Source organism: Coenobita brevimanus, chromosome 72, assembly GCF_032717465.1.
Source record: "Coenobita brevimanus isolate Jiangsu-jjx chromosome 72, ASM3271746v2, whole genome shotgun sequence".
In the NCBI taxonomy this organism is placed as follows: domain Eukaryota; kingdom Metazoa; phylum Arthropoda; class Malacostraca; order Decapoda; family Coenobitidae; genus Coenobita; species Coenobita brevimanus.
In genome coordinates this window covers 16,059,690-16,078,646 of record NC_137025.1, presented here as the reverse complement: position 1 = coordinate 16,078,646, position 18,957 = coordinate 16,059,690, and the positions used below count along the sequence as shown (strand labels likewise).

Here is an 18,957-nt window from a genome sequence, read left to right as displayed (position 1 = left end):
CACAGGAATGCCTCCCACAAACCCTGGCTGAACAAGGAAGGCACTATTGCCTGTGGGAGGGCCTGTGGAGGAAGCAGCCAGCCACTGATGAGGCTGCTTAATGAATGATGCGACAAACATGGTGCCCTGAGAATTTGATACCTGAGGGGTCATGCTCTCTGTCTGGGGAGATGGAGCGTTGACCACCTGTGGCAGAGGGTTCACTGTCGCTGGGGGACTAGTGAACTGTGGAGAAGTACCTGTACTGCTAGGGACGACACCACCATACTGCTGTTGAGGAATAAAGGCTGTGTTCGCCTCCTGCCTCCGATACACTGGGGCTGGTGCTGAAAAGGATTGTCCCGACTGTCGATTGTGTGGCTGATACTGCTGCTGGTTAGGGTACTTGTTGTACCTCTTCCAAGCAGGTTTCTGTGTGTTTTGCCCCTGGTCCTTCTGCGGTTTGTTTGGACCTTGGCCATTATTCTGAGAACGGCCTTGATGCTGGGGTTCAGTCTGAGATGGTTTCCCAGATTTGTCAGCTTTCCTGTTCCAGGTGTGTTGCTTACGAGTTTGATACCCGTATGCAGTGAAGAGTGCATCAGCCTTCTCCACCATTTGGCTGGCATCCCTTTCCTGGCAGATCTTAAGCTGAGCCATAAGCTCAGCAGGCCACGACTTTTCTAGCTGCGTGTGCAGCATAAGGTCAATTATCCCCTTGTGCGTGGGAGGAGTTTCATTGTTCTCCATCCACTCATCTAAGTAAGCAGTAAGCTGATCAAGAAACTGAACAGCAGTCTCCTTTTCTTGTAAATGCACCCTCATAAACTGACTCCTGGCATCGTTAACTGTGAAACTGTACGCTTTGACGAGTGCAGCCTTCATTATCTCATACGTGAGATTGTCTCCACGAATTCAGTGGAGAATATTGAGGGCAGGGCCCTCAAACAAGCTAAGAAACTGGAGCCGCTTAGCTGCCTCATCCAGCTGGTACAGCTGAGCCATGTCTTCGAAACGAGCTATGAATGGCTCGATTCACTCGCCTTCCTTGTATGGAGGAAGCTTGATGTGTAGGGTCGCCAGAACATGTGCAGGGAGAGCGCTCGTGGAGCTTGGGTTAGCTGCACCAGATGTGTCTGAAGCCAAGGAGTCTCACTTGAGCTTCAGCATCTCAAGTTCATGTTTCTCACGTGCCTTGCACTCGGCACATTTGTGTTCTCGTTCTCTCTCTTGTTGTTCTAGCTCATATTCGCGTTCTCTCGCGTTGTTCTATCTCGTGTTCGCGTTGTTTTTGCTCGTGTTCGCATTCTCCCTTGTGTCCCTCACCCTGTTCTCGCTCATATTCACGTTGAATTCTAGGCTCTTCACGAGCATCATTCTCACGTTGCTGCTCTTAACTAAACCGTGAGAGGATGTATTCCTTGATTTGTTCGGGTTCGCTAAGCCCCATATCTTTGGCTTCCAGTACATAGATATTAGTAGTCATGATGCTAACTCAACTAAGGCTGAGTGGGCTAAAGACTGAGTACTGACTGCTATTTTGCAGAGAAATGCCAATAATCAAGAATATAGGCACAGGTTGATGGTTACCAGTTTTATGTAATTAAACTGGTAAAAAAGAAAATTAAAAAGAAGCAACTGACCGGGAAAACTATTACGTAAAGTAAATAGAAATGAATCAATAACCACCAGTAAGATAGTGCCTAAAGACTTTAATGATAAATCCCTACAGTAGGTGTGAGTGAGCGAGCATTATCTTGTTAATAACTGTAGAGCTAGGAGTTAATATCCTGGAGTGAGGTCAACAGGTGTCACGGGGGGATGTGAAATTATGAATTAAAAATGCTTGGATGTTACTGCAGCAGCTGAGACAAGGGATTGACTTGTCAAAATCAAGCAGTAAGTTTTACTTTATTCTGGCTTACTTCACCGATTCTCTAAGGACGAGAATTTGTAAACTTTCTCAACAGTACACAGCAGAGACTAATTACTCACGAGTGCTGTTTGTAGGACTGTTAGCCTCTTAAGAAAGTGACTCCACCCCTGACAATCAATAACTAATGCTAATAATAAGAAACAGGTTCTTGCCGGTGCCTTAACTCCTGGCTGGCGCAACGGATTTAAGTTTGATACAAAAGAACTGGCCTAAGTACAGTACCAGTTATGAATAATGTAAAGAGTTTGTGCAAACTAGGAGCCACAGCTAAAATAAGCTAAATGTGGAGAAATAAAACACGATTCTAATTACATTAAGCTCAAAGAAAAGATCTGTAAAGTTTTTGATTACAACGAAATAAATTTATGTTACATGAGTCTCAAAAATGAATTCAAAATAACAAAGAGAATACACTCACTCACGCATTCAAAAGCTAAACACACTTAAGCCTAGAAAAAACGAAAAGAAATACTAGTCAGTGGAGGGGAGCCAAGCGAAAAAGACAGGGCACCTGTGCAGGACATCAGACGTTGCAATTCGCTAAGCCCGCTTCGCCAATTCACCGTCTAGGTGGAGATTCAGGAACTCGCTGTACAAACTCTTCATGCTGGGCACAAACGGTCCTATTCTAGCGATGACTCAAAGTTGACTAACTTCAAACAGTTGAAATGGGATGAGAGATGGCCGTGTTCGCTGGAAGTAGGCATGGCCTAAGTCAACAGTCAACGAGAGAGGGTGAACGATATACACTCACAATAAATCACTCAGTGAAGGCACTAATGTCGTGGGTAAGAATGGTCACTTGTGAAACAGTGGCAAATATTCTGAAAACCATCCCAATCAAGTTAATACGAGGATGGTTGAACTGAGTGATGCGCAGTGGGAATTCCACTAGAATTCGTGGTTTTCTCACTGAAGTACAATGTCACGAATTTATAAATACGCTCACGCGAATTCGTGACATATGTGAATGAGGTCAAGGGGGAGAGAGGGAAGGGGAGGCCGAGGATGAGATGGAGGGATGGAGTGGAGAGGTATATGAGAGAGGGAGGATTTGTTTGTGGCCACCCCGTACGGGATTGAGGCATCTGACAATAGATAGATAGATAGATAGATAGATGAATAATGTTAAACTAGTCATCATCATCATCCGGACCTCCCTGCCTACCCTAGAGCGGGGTGAGGAGTAGCACGTCCAGACAGCCTTAGTTTGCCCATTCCAATGGGTCACACTTCCATTCACTCAACATTCAACCCCCCGGAATCCTGGCTGTCTCTGATATGCCAAAAATATTCACCACATTCTGTAGCTTCACATAAATGTATCCGATAGAGTCAGTCAGGACTCTGTCACATTAAAAAGGGGTGCAAACTTCAATAAATAGTTCCACAGTACAATTAAATTTCACCTGCCTTCATCACTAATTTTTTTCCTCAAAGTTACGTATATGATAATGAGACTCCAACAAATATCTTGTCCTCCCATCCTCAAAAAGGGTAATTACATTAAATTTATTCTGCTCCATAAGAATAAAAAATGTCTTCCCAAAATAAGATCTGTGAGTACATTTTCTCTGCTGCTGTCATGTAACAGCCTCTTTGCAATGGTAATGATGCAGCAGCTGGAAAAGAGATATTCATGGACCAAAAGTGTGGGGCTGCATGCAGGGAGGAGGGGATGGTAGTGAGGAAAATGAAAGCTATTTCTAAACTCTCCAGATCTAAAAATCTTTCATCATCATCATCCGGACCTCCTTTCCCACCCTAGGGCAGGATGAGGAGTAACAATGTCCAGACAGCCCAAATTTGCCCAGTCCAATGGGTCACGCTTCCATTCACTCATCATCCAAGCCCCTGGAATCCTGGCTGTATCGGATATGCCAAAAACATTCACCACGTTATGTAGCTTCACATAAACATGTCCGATTGAGTCAATCCGGATGCTGCCACGTTAAAAAGGGGTGCCAAATCCCTGATCTTGCACTTCTCCTCACAACATTCATACAGCCAGCTCGATCTCTTGTCAGTTCCCTAGCCTCACCAACTTCCAAATCTCTCTTCCTGACACATTCATCCACCATATCTCTCCACCTTCTCTTTGGCCTACCTTGCCTCCTCCCTCCTTCAAATTCACACAGATATACCTTTTTCACCACTCTGTTGTTATCCATCCTCTCCTTATGGCCATACCATCTCAGTACACTCTTCAGTTCTGGTGTCCACCGACTTCCTCACTCCACATCTTTCACGAATCACATTATTTCGTATCCTATCCGCTCTCTGTACTCCACATACATTCCTCAAGAGTCCCATCTCCACTGCTCTTACTCGTGACTTTTCATTTTCATGCCACACCGTAGTCTCACATCCGTGTGTTAAAGTTGGCACTGACACTCCTTCATGTAAGCCTCATGCAGCTGCAACACTCAAGCCTCTGTTTCTTATCAAGGCCTTCAGTGCACCAGCTACTTTTCTTCCTTTTGTCACTCTACTTTCCACTTCTTTTGCACATTTTCCTCTCTTCTGTCACTGTACCCAGGTATTTGAACTCTCACCAGTTCCAGTCTTACTCCATTCACTCTAGCATCAAACTGGAAGTCACCTTCTCTCTCAGTAACCATCACTTTACTATTTTCTACATTTACTCTCAAGGCACGATGCTCACAAACCTCAGCAAAACTCTGCACTAGCCTACAAAGGTCTAGTCTGGTACTTGCAAGCAGTACTGCATCGTCAGCATACAACAAATTTGAGATATTCCATCCATCACCATTCACTACCAATGCCATCCCTCTCTCCATTACTCTTGTTTTTACTTCTTTCATCGCCCCATCCATATATATATATATATATATACCTGTATATATACATTGAACAACCATGGGGACATCACATAACCTTGTCGTACACCCACACCAATCGTGAACCAATCGCTTAGATGCCCATTAACCCTTACACATGCTTCACTACTATTACGAAAACTCTTGACGACACCTAGCAGCTTACCATCTACACCATACATGTACAAAACTTTCCACAGTCCTTCTCTGTCCACTTTTCATATGCTTTTTCCAGATCCATGAATGCCATAAACACCTTATGGTTCTGCTCACAAGCCTTTTCTGCTATCTGTCTCACTACAAATATTTGATCCACACACCCTCTGCCACTCCTAAAACCACCCTGTTCATCACTCACTAGGACTTCTGATATCTCTCTTACTTTCTCTGTAATAATTCTTCCATATACCTTCCCTACCACACTCAGTAAACTTATGCCACGATGGCTGAAGAGTCACATTATCGTGACCATGAAATAGGATACAAAAACCCATGCTGGTAGATGAAAAAAGATGTATTCCAAACAATTTTGGCAACAGCTGTCACCCTCTTCAATGGATCTACATACCAAGAGTGGTACATACAAATGCTGAGAAGCTGCCTATATGCAGGGTGAGGACACATTTTCCCAACCACACCTGATAAGACCTCACCAGACTCTCCCTCTACTCTGTCCACGACCTGAGTGAGGGATTACAAGGGGTGGCAAGGACCTTGCCACTAATCCCTTCATCTATCTATCTATCTACAGCCTGACGCCCTAATCCTGCAAAAGGTGGCTGCAGACAAAACGCCTCCAAGTCGCTCTGTCACCCACCATTTGACTACCCTCCCCCCAACTCACCCCCCCACCTCATATACCTCTCAACTCCAACCCTCTACCTCATCCTCGGTCTACCTCTCCCTCTCCCTCCCTCCACCTCACCTACATACACCCTCTTAGTCAGTCTTTCATTCTCCATTCTCTTCACATGTCCAAACCACCTCAGTGTATTTCTCCTAATCTTCTCAACCACATCCACATCCACTCCACAGTGTTCCTTCACTTCTTCATTCGTCAACCTGTCCCTCCACATCACTCCACATGCTCCTCTCAAGTAACTCATTTCCACTGCTCTCACTCTTGACTTGTTCCCCTCTTGCAAGGTCCATGCCTCTTTTCCATACGTCAGGGTAGGGATCACAATACGATCATGCAGTGACTTCTTAACTTCCATACTCACCTCCCTATTTCTCATCACTGCTTTCAGTGTACCAACAACCTTCCTTCCCTGCTGTACCCTTTCACGCACTTCATCCCCCAAAGTTCCATCCTTACTCATCACACCACCCAAGTACTTGAATGCACTCACATTCTCCATATCCTCACCAACTAACCTCACTGCACACTCTGTGACTTCATTCCTCTCAAACACCATAATTTACTTTTGTTTACATTAACTTTCAGATTCCTCCTCCTACACACTGTCCCAAATTCATTCACCAAACCTTGCAACTCCCATTCATCTTCACTCAACAGTACTGTATCATCAGCAAACAGCAACACCGGAAGCTTCCAAATCTCACCCTCATTCATTAGAGCCACCCCCACATCCACTGCCCTACCCTGCACCTCCTTTACAACCCCATCCATGTATATATTAAACAGCCATGGAGACATCACACAACCCTGTTTCAGTCCCACATTGAGATCACAGAACTCACTCAGCTCAATATCCACTCGCACCGTAGCCCTAGCTCCCTCGTACATAATCTTCACAGCACTCAACAATTTCCCCTCCACTCCATATATTCTTAATACCTTCCACTTCTATCATAAGCTTTCTCCAAGTCCATGAAGGCAGCATACACTTTCCTTCCCTTCTCTAGATACTTCTCCACTAAACATCTTAGAACAAATATCTGATCTACACACCCTTTTCCCTTCCTAAATCCCCCTTGTTCTTCTCCAACCAGCTCCTCTGTCATATGCCTAACCCTGTCAATGAGTATTCTACCATATATTTTACCAGTCACACTAAGAAGGCAAGTACCTCTATGGTTACCACATATTTCTCTCTCCCCTTTTCCTTTGTATAAAGGAACAATTATACCTGATTTCCAGTCCTCTGGAACCCTTCCCTCTTCCCAAGCCAATCTACACAACTTCCATATCCACTCCACAACAGTCTCACCCCCATACCTAAGCATTTCACCAAACACTCCATCAATTCCTGGGGCCTTTCCCAACTTAATCTTCTTCATCGCATCCATTACTTCCGCCCTACTGATCTATTCCTCCGTCCTCTCATCTCTTCTTCTCCCAGCCATTCCCCAACCACTTATACTCGCACTGCTCTCACTCTCTACATTCAACAAATCCTCAAAGTGCTCCTTCCATCTCCTCAATTTCTCTCTCTTCTCCACCAACAATCTGTTATTCCTATCTTTCACTCCCCTACTATTTCCCCTTTCACACTGCCTTACTTTCTTTACCTCCTTCCAAAACAATTTCTTACTCTCCCTCCATTTCACACTCAGATTCCTCCCAAACTCTTCATCCACTTTCTTCTTACTCTCCTTCACCAGTCTCTTAACCTCCCTTCTCCTGCTCACATATACCTCTTTCTTCTCTCTCTCATCTTCTCCCCTACCTCTACTCGCTAACCATTCACTGTATGCCTTCTTCTTTTGTTCCACAGCTTGTTTCACCTCATCATTCCACTATGCTGTCCCTTGCACACCCTTGCATCTCCTCCTCACTCCACAAACCGCCTCACACGCTGCGCCTATCTCTTCCATGAATATCTTACATACGTCTTCCACCCCTTCCATCATGCTGTAGCTCATACCTTCCCAATCTTTCTTCCACTATACTCTCATACTCTGTCATTTTCTCACTATCTTGCAATTTCTCCACTCTTCTCACAGGAGCTGCTTCCTCCTGTTTTCCCCTTCGTCTCCTCAACCACTTTCTTTGCAGCTCTACCTTGGCCATCACTAAATGATGGTCCGAGACTCCATTCCCCCACCCTCTCCACACTCTTGCATCCAACACTTGTCTTCTCATTCGCTCATCCACACACACGTAGTCTATCATTGCCTTTCGTTCAACAAGTTCACCATCCATCCTCCTCATTACTCTCCATGTATACCGGTGGATCATCTTATGACGAATGTAGGTGTTGGCTATTGCCAACCCCTTAAAAGCACGGATGTCCACCAAAGCACTTCCATTTCCATCTACGTCAGCTGGCACACCCCACTGACCAACCACTCCATCCACTCGTACACTCCCAATTTTGCCATTCATGTCTCCGATCAACAGCACTCTCTCGCTCCTCTCAAACTTGTCCATACACGCTTCTACTCTCACCCAAAACTCATCTTTCACTGTTGCCACTCGATCCTCTGTCGGGGCATACACACATACAATCGCCCACGCTTGGATACCTACTTTCATCCTCACCCATACAATCCTTGCACCCACTGTTCCATACTTTCTTATATTCTCCTTCCACTTCTTGCTTATCATCAGACACACTCTCTCTCTTGCCCTCTCATTCTCATTGACTCCCGCACATATACTTAAACCATATTCCCATTCTCTCACCTTTGCACCTGCCATTTAGTTTCAGTCAATCCACATATATCCACTTTTGCATCCTCAAGCACCTGAACAATCTCTCTCTCTTTCACTTCATCATTCACTCCTCTCACATTCCACGTTCCCACCCTAAGAATGTCCTTTGTCCTTTCCATAGTCGTTAATGTATTGTCCATCCAGGTCCGAGGCGCTTTATTCGCTTTTTTAGTTAGTTCTTTTTACGGGGTGGGGCACTAACCCACCACCAACCCTTTTAGTCCTCTCGTATGACAAGCAGGGATACTGGGGGAGTATTCTTGAAACCCCCCTACCCCCAGGGATCTAATTTATACATTCCTTCACTATGGTTAAAATTATTATATCTCTATGTACATACAGCTTCCACTATCCTACATTTCTTATAGTTACTACATTTGTACAATATTTGACAAGAATTCCAGTCGATTCTATGGTCGTTTTCTGAAGAGTGAACATACACTGCGTTATTTATGTTGCCTATCTTATGAGCATACTTGTGTTCCTTAATACGAGTGTCCAAATCCCTTCCAGTTTCACCAATATAAACCAAATCACAGTCTCTACATGGAATTTTGTATACCCCTGCAGTTCCTTTACTAATGGGTTTATTCTTTACTAACACTGATCTTAAGGTGGAAGTATATCTAAATGCAGTGTTTACATCCAAATCATGACACACAGACTTCACCAAGCTAAGATTTGACACATACGGAACTGTGATGTATGGCTTATTTTGTTGACTTTGTGATGTTGGTCTAGGTACAAAAAAGTCTTTTCTGGCTTTAAAATGTGCTTGCCTTATAAACCAACTAGGATATTTTAAATCTAAAAAATATTTTCCATATCTTAGCATTTTCCATTTCCAGATGTTGGGGACTACTAATTCTGAGTACTTTAAGGAACACAGAAGAAATAACTGACATTTTAGTGGAACTGTGGTGATATGAATAATAATGTATATACAAATTGCACTGGGTTGGTTTCTTGTATACAGAAAAGCTAAGTGTCCCAAGTTCATCCCTGTGCACAAATACTGTACATCTAAAAAGTGGAAGGGAACCATTATTTTACCATTCAACTTTAAATTTAATTGAGGGAACCAGTGCATTTAATTTTGTAAGAAAATCATCAAAGTTAACATATATGTGTGGCCAAAATGAAAACACATCATCAATATACCTATACCAAATTAAATTTTGAGGAGATATGATGGTAAGAAGGTTGGATTCAAAATATTCCATGTACAGGTTACTAAGAATGGGAGAAAGAGGTGAGCCCGTTCTCATATCAAACTTTTGCGTGAAAAACTGATCACCAAGGAAAATGCATATTCTTTTGGTGATCAGTTTTTCATGCAAAAGTTTTGTATGTATATGGGCTCGCCTCTTTCTCTCATTCTTAGTAAACTGTACATGGAATATTTTGAATCCAACCTTCTTACCACCATATCTCCTCAAAATTTAATTTGGTATAGGTATGTTGATGATGTGTTTTCATTTTGGCCAGACATACATGCTAGCTTTGATGATTTTCTTACAAAATTAAATGCATTGGTTCCCTCAATTAAATTTAAAGTTGAATGGGAAAATAATGGTTCCCTTCCATTTTTAGATGTATTTGTGCACAGGGATGAACTTGGGACACTTAGCTTTTCTGTATACAGGAAACCAACCCAGTGCAATTTGTACTCTATATACATTATTATTCATATCACCACAGTTCCACTAAAATGTCAGTTATTTCTTCTATGTTCCTTAGAGCACTGAGAATTAGTAGTCCCAACATCTGGATACGGAAAATGCTAAGATATGGAAAATATTTTTAGATTTAAAATATCCTAGTTGTTTTATAAGGCAACCACATTTTAAAGCCAGAAAAGACTTTTTTGTACCTAGACCAACATCACAAAGTCAACAAAATAAGCCATACATCACAGTTCCGTATGTGTCAAATCTTAGCTTGGTGAAGTCTGTGAGTCATGATTTGGATGTAAACATTGCATTTAGATATACTTCCACCTTAAGATCAATTTTAGTAAAGAATAAACCCATTAGTAAAGAAACTGCAGGGGTATACAAAATTCCATGTAGAGACTGTGATTTGGTTTATATTGGTGAAACTGGAAGGGATTTGGACACTCGTATTAAGGAACACAAGTATGCTTGTATGATAGGCAACATAAATAACGCAGTGTATGTTCACTCTTCAGAATACGACCATAGAATCGACTGGAATTCTAGCCAAATATTGTACAAATGTGGTAACTATAAGAAATGTAGGATAGTGAAAGCTGTATGTATAGAGATATATAATAATTTTAACCATAGTGAAGGAATGTATAAATTAGGTCGTGATGAGGGGATTAGTGGCAAGGTCCTTGCCGCCCCTTGTAATCCCTCACTCAGATCGTGGACAGAGTAGAGGGAGAGTCTGGTGAGGTCACATCAGGTGTGGTTCGGAAAACGTGTCCTCACCCTGCATATAGGCAGCTTCTCAGCATTTGTATGTACCACTTTTGGTCTGTAGATCCACTGAAGAGGGTGACAGCTGTCGCCGAAACTGTTTGGAATAAATCTTTTTTCGTCTGCCAGTTTGGGTTTTTGTATCTTATGCCACAATAATTCTTGCACTCACTTTGCTTACCTTTATTTTTGTACAGGGATACAGTCACAGCCTTTTTCCACTCTGCAGGCACAGTTTCACTCATCCATGCCTTCTTACATATCTCCAACAAGCACTTAATTCCACTCTCTCCACTACACCTAAGCATCTCTGCATACACCTCATCAACCCCAGCTGCTTTCCCATTTTTCAGCTGCTTCACAGTCTCTTACTCTTCACCTGTGCGAGTGTCACGTCTCTTGGTACTGCATTCCTTCTCTGCACACCCCCAAAACCAATCATGTTTACAGCCGCTCTGCTCTCTCTATTCCCATTCATCAGGCTTTCAAAATATTCTTTCCCTGTGGTCATTACTCTCACCTTCATGAGAGTATGACCACAGTGGTGAAAGCCAGGCAGGAAGGACACCGATTCTGTCTCATCTTACTCCTTGCTGCTTCTGTTGTCATCATGATTTGCATTGCTGGATAGCTTAACATGGGGTAACTATATGTGCGAGACAAGCCACTGGAGTGGCCTCCTGAGCGCTACACCCTATACTTCTCCTTCAAGTATGTCCTGGGAGCACTTGCTCTGCTGCTGCTGCTGGCCCTCGCCTCACCATATATCTCAGACACCCTCTTGGCTGAGATTGGCGTAGCCAGCAAGATTGCAGGGTCTCTGTTATTAGCATTTGCATGGAATACTGGCTTTGTGTTCGGGAATCCTGTTTTGTCGCTGCTTAGTAATTGGCCGGTGTCAGTTATCCGATCAGCCATGTCCAAGTTAGTTGAGCCTGAAGAACAAAGTAAGCCGTTTGGAAGTGTGGCCCTTCTGGAGAATGTGAGCACTCTTACAGCCTCAGCACTCTTCAGCACAATCTACCCAGCCACCCACACTTTGCCCATCCACGGCCTCATTTTTGTCCTCGCATCGCTCATGTTGATCATCCATCTTGTCGTCCTGGGTGTGGTGCACAAGTTCCTCAGACACTTTGACAGCTATGAGACAGTTGGTGATGAGGCAAAGGAACTGGATAACTCAGATGAGGAGAGATAGGGTCAGGGGAGAGATGATGACAGAGAGGGAGGGAGGGAGAGGAAGGCTGGAAGAGGACGAAGAAGAGGAAGAAAACCCCCCCCTGGGTGCAAGAGAATAACCCCAGCCCAAGAAGTGGCTTTGCTGAGGGTAACAAATAAAGTGTAGGTCAGAAGTAGGATATTAACTTATTCAACGCAAGAACATCATCATTACTTTATTCTTGCTACCTCTTGATGATGGTGCACCTTGGAAAAGATTTCTTGTGCTGAATGGGTTAATGAAAATTTTATCTGTCTCCCCACCCCCTAACCCTGATCAGAATGTCTCTCCCAAAGTGAATAGTGTCATCTGGAGGTAGCAACAGTAAAATGAAAATTCCATCATTGGAGTGAAGTAGTTTAGGGAAAACAGGTGTAGGAAGGAAGTAAGAGAGAGACAGTTGTGCAAATGAAAATGAAAGGAATTTAAGGTACTTGAAAATGTTTGCAGAGAGAGAGAGAGAGAGAGAAGCTGAAAAAAGACTGAAGACAAAGGAAGAGAGGTTTCACACAGAGAAAATGCACCTTTGATGCTGTCCTTATGATTAATACTGACCTAAGATCCTTATATTTTTGTTTACCATTAAGTGTAGGCAAGCACCATTTAACCCCTTCACTTCCATGCTGTATTTTTTGTTTATCCTGATATCAGACAATTTGACTCAGTTAATGAAGAGCACCATAGTAGTGACAGGGTGATTGAAAGCAATAAATAACCTCCTCCAGTTTGAAAATTCTGTACAAAGCCAAATAAAATTGTCAGGAGATAGCATGAACAGCATGCATATATTTAAAAATACATGAGATTAAAGTGGTTATTACTGTAACCTGACATAATACTGTATAGATAATTTATTTTTATATATTTGTAAGAGATGCAACTGCTTTCCATGTTTTGAAATCTGTGTATTGTAGCACCATACTGTTTGAATAATGGAGTACTGTATGTACAGCTATACAAAAAGTATTGTTACAGTTTTGTGCGAAACAACATGACAAGCAACGATGGCTTTTGAAATACAGGCCGGGGGGGTTGGAAACTGTTGGTACCCCTACATATCCACCACTGTTGATTATATTTTACTAAAAGCCCTACAGCAGAAGGTATCGTTTCAAGATGTCACCGTCTGTATTAGCTGATATGTCTGCCAAGCAGGAGTACCAACCCATTGGAGATAGCAGCCATTGTCGTGTTCGTTTTCGTATCTGTCAGACCCCTGAGTAATGATGCTTTTTTGTACAACTGTACATTAGTATCTAAATAATCCAGTCTTTTAACGTCTTTGGTATAGTGAGGGCCTTTTGTTTTATTCTTGCGCTCTGCAGATTGTTTTATTCAGCTTAGAGGAGATTTCGAGCTAGAAGGTTTAGATGCAGCCCTCATCAGCCTCATCTTTGTGAGGGAACTCATATACTGAATAAAATTATTTGGAGGTTGCAAGAATTAAAATATAACCTTATCATAGGGGTCAGCATTCCATGGTTTATTAATCTTTCAACACCCTCATTATGATGGCACCTTTCTGTTTCATTCATGCAAGTCCCAAATTATTTTACAAAGGCAAGACCTCTGAGGTTCAGTAGGTATTTCTTCATATTTTCTAGTTTTTCTGTAGATTTTCAGGTAGTGTTTTACTGTACTGCATATCTTTTAAGTGTTTCTTCTAAAAATCTTTCCAAAGGTAAAAAATTTGTGTGGAGATAAGAAGAGCGTAATAAAAAAATACACCTAGGTCCCAGTTAGCGCATGATCAAATAGTGCGATTCCCAAATAGTGCGAGCTATCTCTTAATATCCACAACGTCTCAGATTAACAATGCTTGTGAAGCCACCACAGCAGAAGATGTGATAACTTCAACATCTGCCGAGGTTGCATTACAGGAGGTGAGACAGGAGGAGGTTACACCGATGCCAGCAATACCAGGAGAGCTCTCCATAATGTAGATCTGCTGAATCTTGACTGCTACAGATGCCTTAGCCCTTTGGCTGCAGCAGCTGTGATGACAGCCTGCTGAATGTGCTCAATGCGGAGAAATAGGGAAAAAAAAAATTGGTGTGTTTTCAACTAGTATTTTTTCCCCACTTATCCTTAATCTTAAGAGCTGATATTTTTGTCAGACAAACTTCAGCCTTTCTACTATCGTTCAGAGCAAACTGCATGTCCATATGCACTCCAGGCTCAGAGAACGATTTGAGAGAATACAAGATGTGTTTTGATTGTCTGATGCCGGAAAGAGCCCAGTGAGGTGGAAATTTCCACCAAACCACAAGATTTTTTTCCCATAGGTTATTACCATGTTATCTTATCACAATAATTACAATCTGTTCATCTATTGCCAGATGCCTTAATCCCATACGGGGTGGCCACAAACAAATCGCCTCCACATCGCCCTGTCCCCCGCCATTTTACTGCCCTGCTTCCAACTCACGTCCCCCCTCTCTCATATACCTTCCCACTCCATCCCTCCATCTCATCCTTGGCCTCCCCCTCCCTCTCTCCCCCTCCACCTCACTCACATACACTCTCCTTGTCAGTCTGTCACTCTCCATCCACTCCACACGGCCAGACCACCTTAATGTGTTTCTCCTAACGCTTCCTATCACATCCACATCCACACCACGGTGCTCCTTTACATCCTCATTTGTCAGTCTGTCTCTCCATGTGACTCCACAGGCTCCTCTCAAATAAGTCATTTCCACTGCTCTCATTCTTGACTTGTATTTACCTAATTGTATTTACAGTACCCTCGCGTCCAAGATGGTAATATTGTCGCCTGAGGGTCCCGTCTAGGACGAAAAACATCTTGGACCAACTCAAGACCTTATTGAAAAAATTAATCTATCTATCTGTCTATTGCCAGATGCCATAATCCTGTAAGGAGTGGCCATTTGACTTTGAGTTATTTGTTTTACGGGGAGGGGCACTAATTCTCCACCAACCCACTTGTTGACATGTAGGGAGCACGTATGGTTTGGTTATATGGTTACCACCCAGCTTTGTAAATGGTTTCTTGGCTTACAGGAAACCATTTGGCTTGTCACTTAATGTAAAGCCACCTGTAAAGGAGAGGAAAACAATAAGAAGTGACAGGAAAGATGGGAGAAATAGGAAGAGAGGAGAGCAGGCACAGAAAAAGAATGATAAAGGCTAAGGAAGAAGTTATTGTCACAAAATCTTCGAAAAGTGCCCCTAAAAACATCAACCTAGACCTATTTTGGCACGAAAACAAATTTCCTCACCTTGACAGTGTGTGTTTCTGAGCTTATCTCCAGCTTAGTAGCTCATTTATCTCCAGCTTAGTATCCTGAAGTAGATGGTGGCGCTTCAAGGTGTTAGCGGATGGTTTCCTAGGCATGGTTACGTAAGGAGGGGCAATAATCTAGGAGCAAACGCTGAGTGCAACACGCAGTAAGTGTGTCCACGATGCTCTGGTGAGGGAGACAAAAGCAGGCCTCGCTTGCTCATCACCTGACCAGATGCTAATATTTTATTGGACAACATCTTAACCACATCACTCTCCCAGGCGCGTGAACTGTGTTGGACCGGGTGAGACCGTCATAGTTGTATTCTTCTCAGACTTGGGCCGTTTTGAACCGTTGGTTCCATATTGGACGTATGCAACCATATTATAGCAATATTTTGGATTATTATTCCGTCTTGGATGCGAAATGTCTTGGACAAACCCATCTTGGACGCGAGGGTACTGTACCTTCATAATTACAATAATAATAATAAATAAATAAAAGAAAAATACTTCTAGCCAGTCTCATATGGTTGTTTTACGATATTTCAGCGTTTTTGCTAGACTTTAGCAAAACAATAGCGATGAGGAAAATCATTACAAACATTATAAAACTTCATGAATGTCTTTTATTACTGCTTACTTTGATAAAACTTAATGATATAGTGTCATGAGGCATTTCATAGCATAGCTACACAGTTTGCCACCACAAAAATGTTCGCTTGCTAATGCACATAACATATGACTTCTTCGATTATAGCAAAAATGCACTAAATCACTTGTATTTTATCACAGTAATTCACAGTATAATATAAAATAAAACTTTCAGCCACTTTAGTATGATTTCAGTGCAATTTGGGTGTGTATTACCTCATATTATTTATGAGAGAGAGGTGGGGGGCAGCTAACCAGTTTAGACTAACACACGTGTAGCCTACACATACCCTCAATGAGCGTGTACATATGTATACTATTATTTAGTACTAGCGTAATTATCAGTGTTCAAAAGTTTAACCCCTAATGTTGGAGTCACTCATCCACCAAATGAATTTTTCCTCATGTGTTTCAATTAGTGTGATATCAAATAGCGTGCACTCGCACATCCACTCTATAGGCGCCTTAATTCGGACCAAGGTGTATGTCATCTGAGAGAAGAATATTCTGACATTATTGCAGCTACTGGAGAAAAAGCTGATGGATCCAAAGTGTGATGGGCCAGAGGTGACAGTGGTGGAGCAGGACTTCAGGGCAGCCTCGGGGTTCTTTGGTCTTGCGTGCATCCCTGGAAGGTGGGCGCCTGACAATGAAACCAATAATATGCTCAGTAAGTCACTGTTGCCTCATCAGAACAGCTTCTGTATCTTTGTTTCTTAGGTACTATTTTGAATAATTTTGAAAGTGAACAAACAACCCCTATAATCAATTTTTTTTTAAATGCTGTCTTCCAGTGTCTGTATTTTGCTTTTGGGAGACTTCAGTCTGGAAGAGATAGATTTAGTCTTAACCACTTCAATCCAGTGATGTATTGTTTTTATCTTTATTACCACTAGTCAGTTTTATTCAACTTAGGACATGTCACTAATATGGTGCTTTTCATGAAGTTCCTTGAGTTTGAAAAGTTCCCCTAAGCCCAAATAAATTGTCTAACAGTACCTCTTCCCAAGATGAGTAAAACTGGTAACAGTGAAGTGCAAAATACAGTACTGTATGGGAAACGTTAGCTTACAGAGGAAATGTCATCATGGTGACATGACAACAGAGGTGAAGAAAAAAAATAGTTGGCTGGCTACTGTCAGGTTTCTAATTTGTTATTACCTTCTCATTACTCAGTTCTTTATTTAGATAAAGCCTACTTTTCTGTTTTTCATACATACAGTACACCCTCGATATAACAAACTAATTTATACCAAACCCTTGACATTAAATCCGATAGTTTGTTAAAGCCAAACACCATATTGTTCGGTAATTTCCCTGGCATTGTGGCTTTTACTGAAAAAGGCTTGTTAAATATAGAGCGTCGCTCAGCTGTACAGTCATACACAACAACATACAGCTACTGTACAGTAGATCTAAATGACTCATTTTCTCAATTAATGCTCTATTTATGGCTCCTCTCATGATGCTGGTCACCCAGAGACTGATGCAGCATTCTGTGGGATGTGGAGGAATGCACTTGCTTGTGTGTGTGTGTGTGTGTGTGTGTGTGTGTGTGTGTGTGTGTGTGTGTGTGTAGGAATGCCACACTGGTTGGTGTTTCCCATGCATCCATTCTTTTGCCGAACAAAATTCCTTAAACGAACATGACTTTCGGCCAGCTCAAGGTGGTTGTTAAAACTGAAACCCATTAACATAGGGTTTGGTATATCGAGGGTTTACTGTGTATGTATATACAGTCCTATATATATATACCGTATATATATATATATATATATATATATATATATATATATATATATATATATATATATATATATACTGTATATATATATATATTTATATATATATATATATATATATACTGTATATATATATATATATATATATATATATATATATATATAAAACACTATATATATACATATATATACTGTATATGTATATATATATATATATATATATATATATATATATATATATATATACTGTATATATATATATATATATATATATATATATATATATATATATATATATATATACTGTATATATATATATATATATATATATATATATATATATATATATATATATATATACTGTATATATATATATATATATATATATATATATATACTGTATATATATATATATATATATATATATACTGTATATATATATATATATATATACTCGTATATATATATATATATTTATATATATATATATATATATATATATATATATACTGTATATATATATATATATATATATATATACAGTATACATGTCTATATATATATATATATATATATATATATATATATATATATATATATATATATACTGATATATATATATATATATATATATATATATATATATATATATATATATATATATATATATATATATATATATATACAGTATATATATATATATATATATATATATATATATATATATATATATATATATCACTGTATATATATATATATATATATATATATATATATATATATATATATATATACAGTATATATATACAGTATATATATATATATATATATATATATATATATACATATATATATATATATATATATATATATATATATATATATATATATATATATATATATATACAGTATATATATATATATATATATATATATATATATATATATACATATATACATATATATATATATAAATATATATATATATATATATATATATATATATATATATATATACAGTCATCCCTTGGCTATCACGGGTTTTGCTATCGCGTTTCATGGCTATCACGGACAGGTGAAATGCAACACGATTACCTTTATCGCGACCTCAAATACTGCTATCGCGGGACGATGGTCGTCCAGAAACATTCAAATCGCGCGGGCTCCGCCCATGCGTATACTCGCGCCGTGATTGGCGCGACACACAGGCTACCCGAGCGCTGATTGGCCCAAGACATGGTTACAGCTACCCATCCTTCCCCGCCAAGGTTCAGAGAGAG

At 40.5% G+C, this 18,957-nt stretch overlaps 1 protein-coding gene across 1 annotated transcript in view; it reads left to right on the top strand.

The window, feature by feature from the left end:
* LOC145407194 (transferrin-like) overlaps positions 1-18,957 on the top strand; it is a 320,468-nt gene that overhangs the window by 78,941 nt on the left and 222,570 nt on the right. Inside the window, exon 5 of the mRNA XM_080278231.1 lies at positions 16,458-16,605. Within this exon, the coding sequence (XP_080134357.1) occupies positions 16,458-16,605 (148 nt within the window). The remainder of the gene's footprint in view (positions 1-16,457; positions 16,606-18,957) is intronic.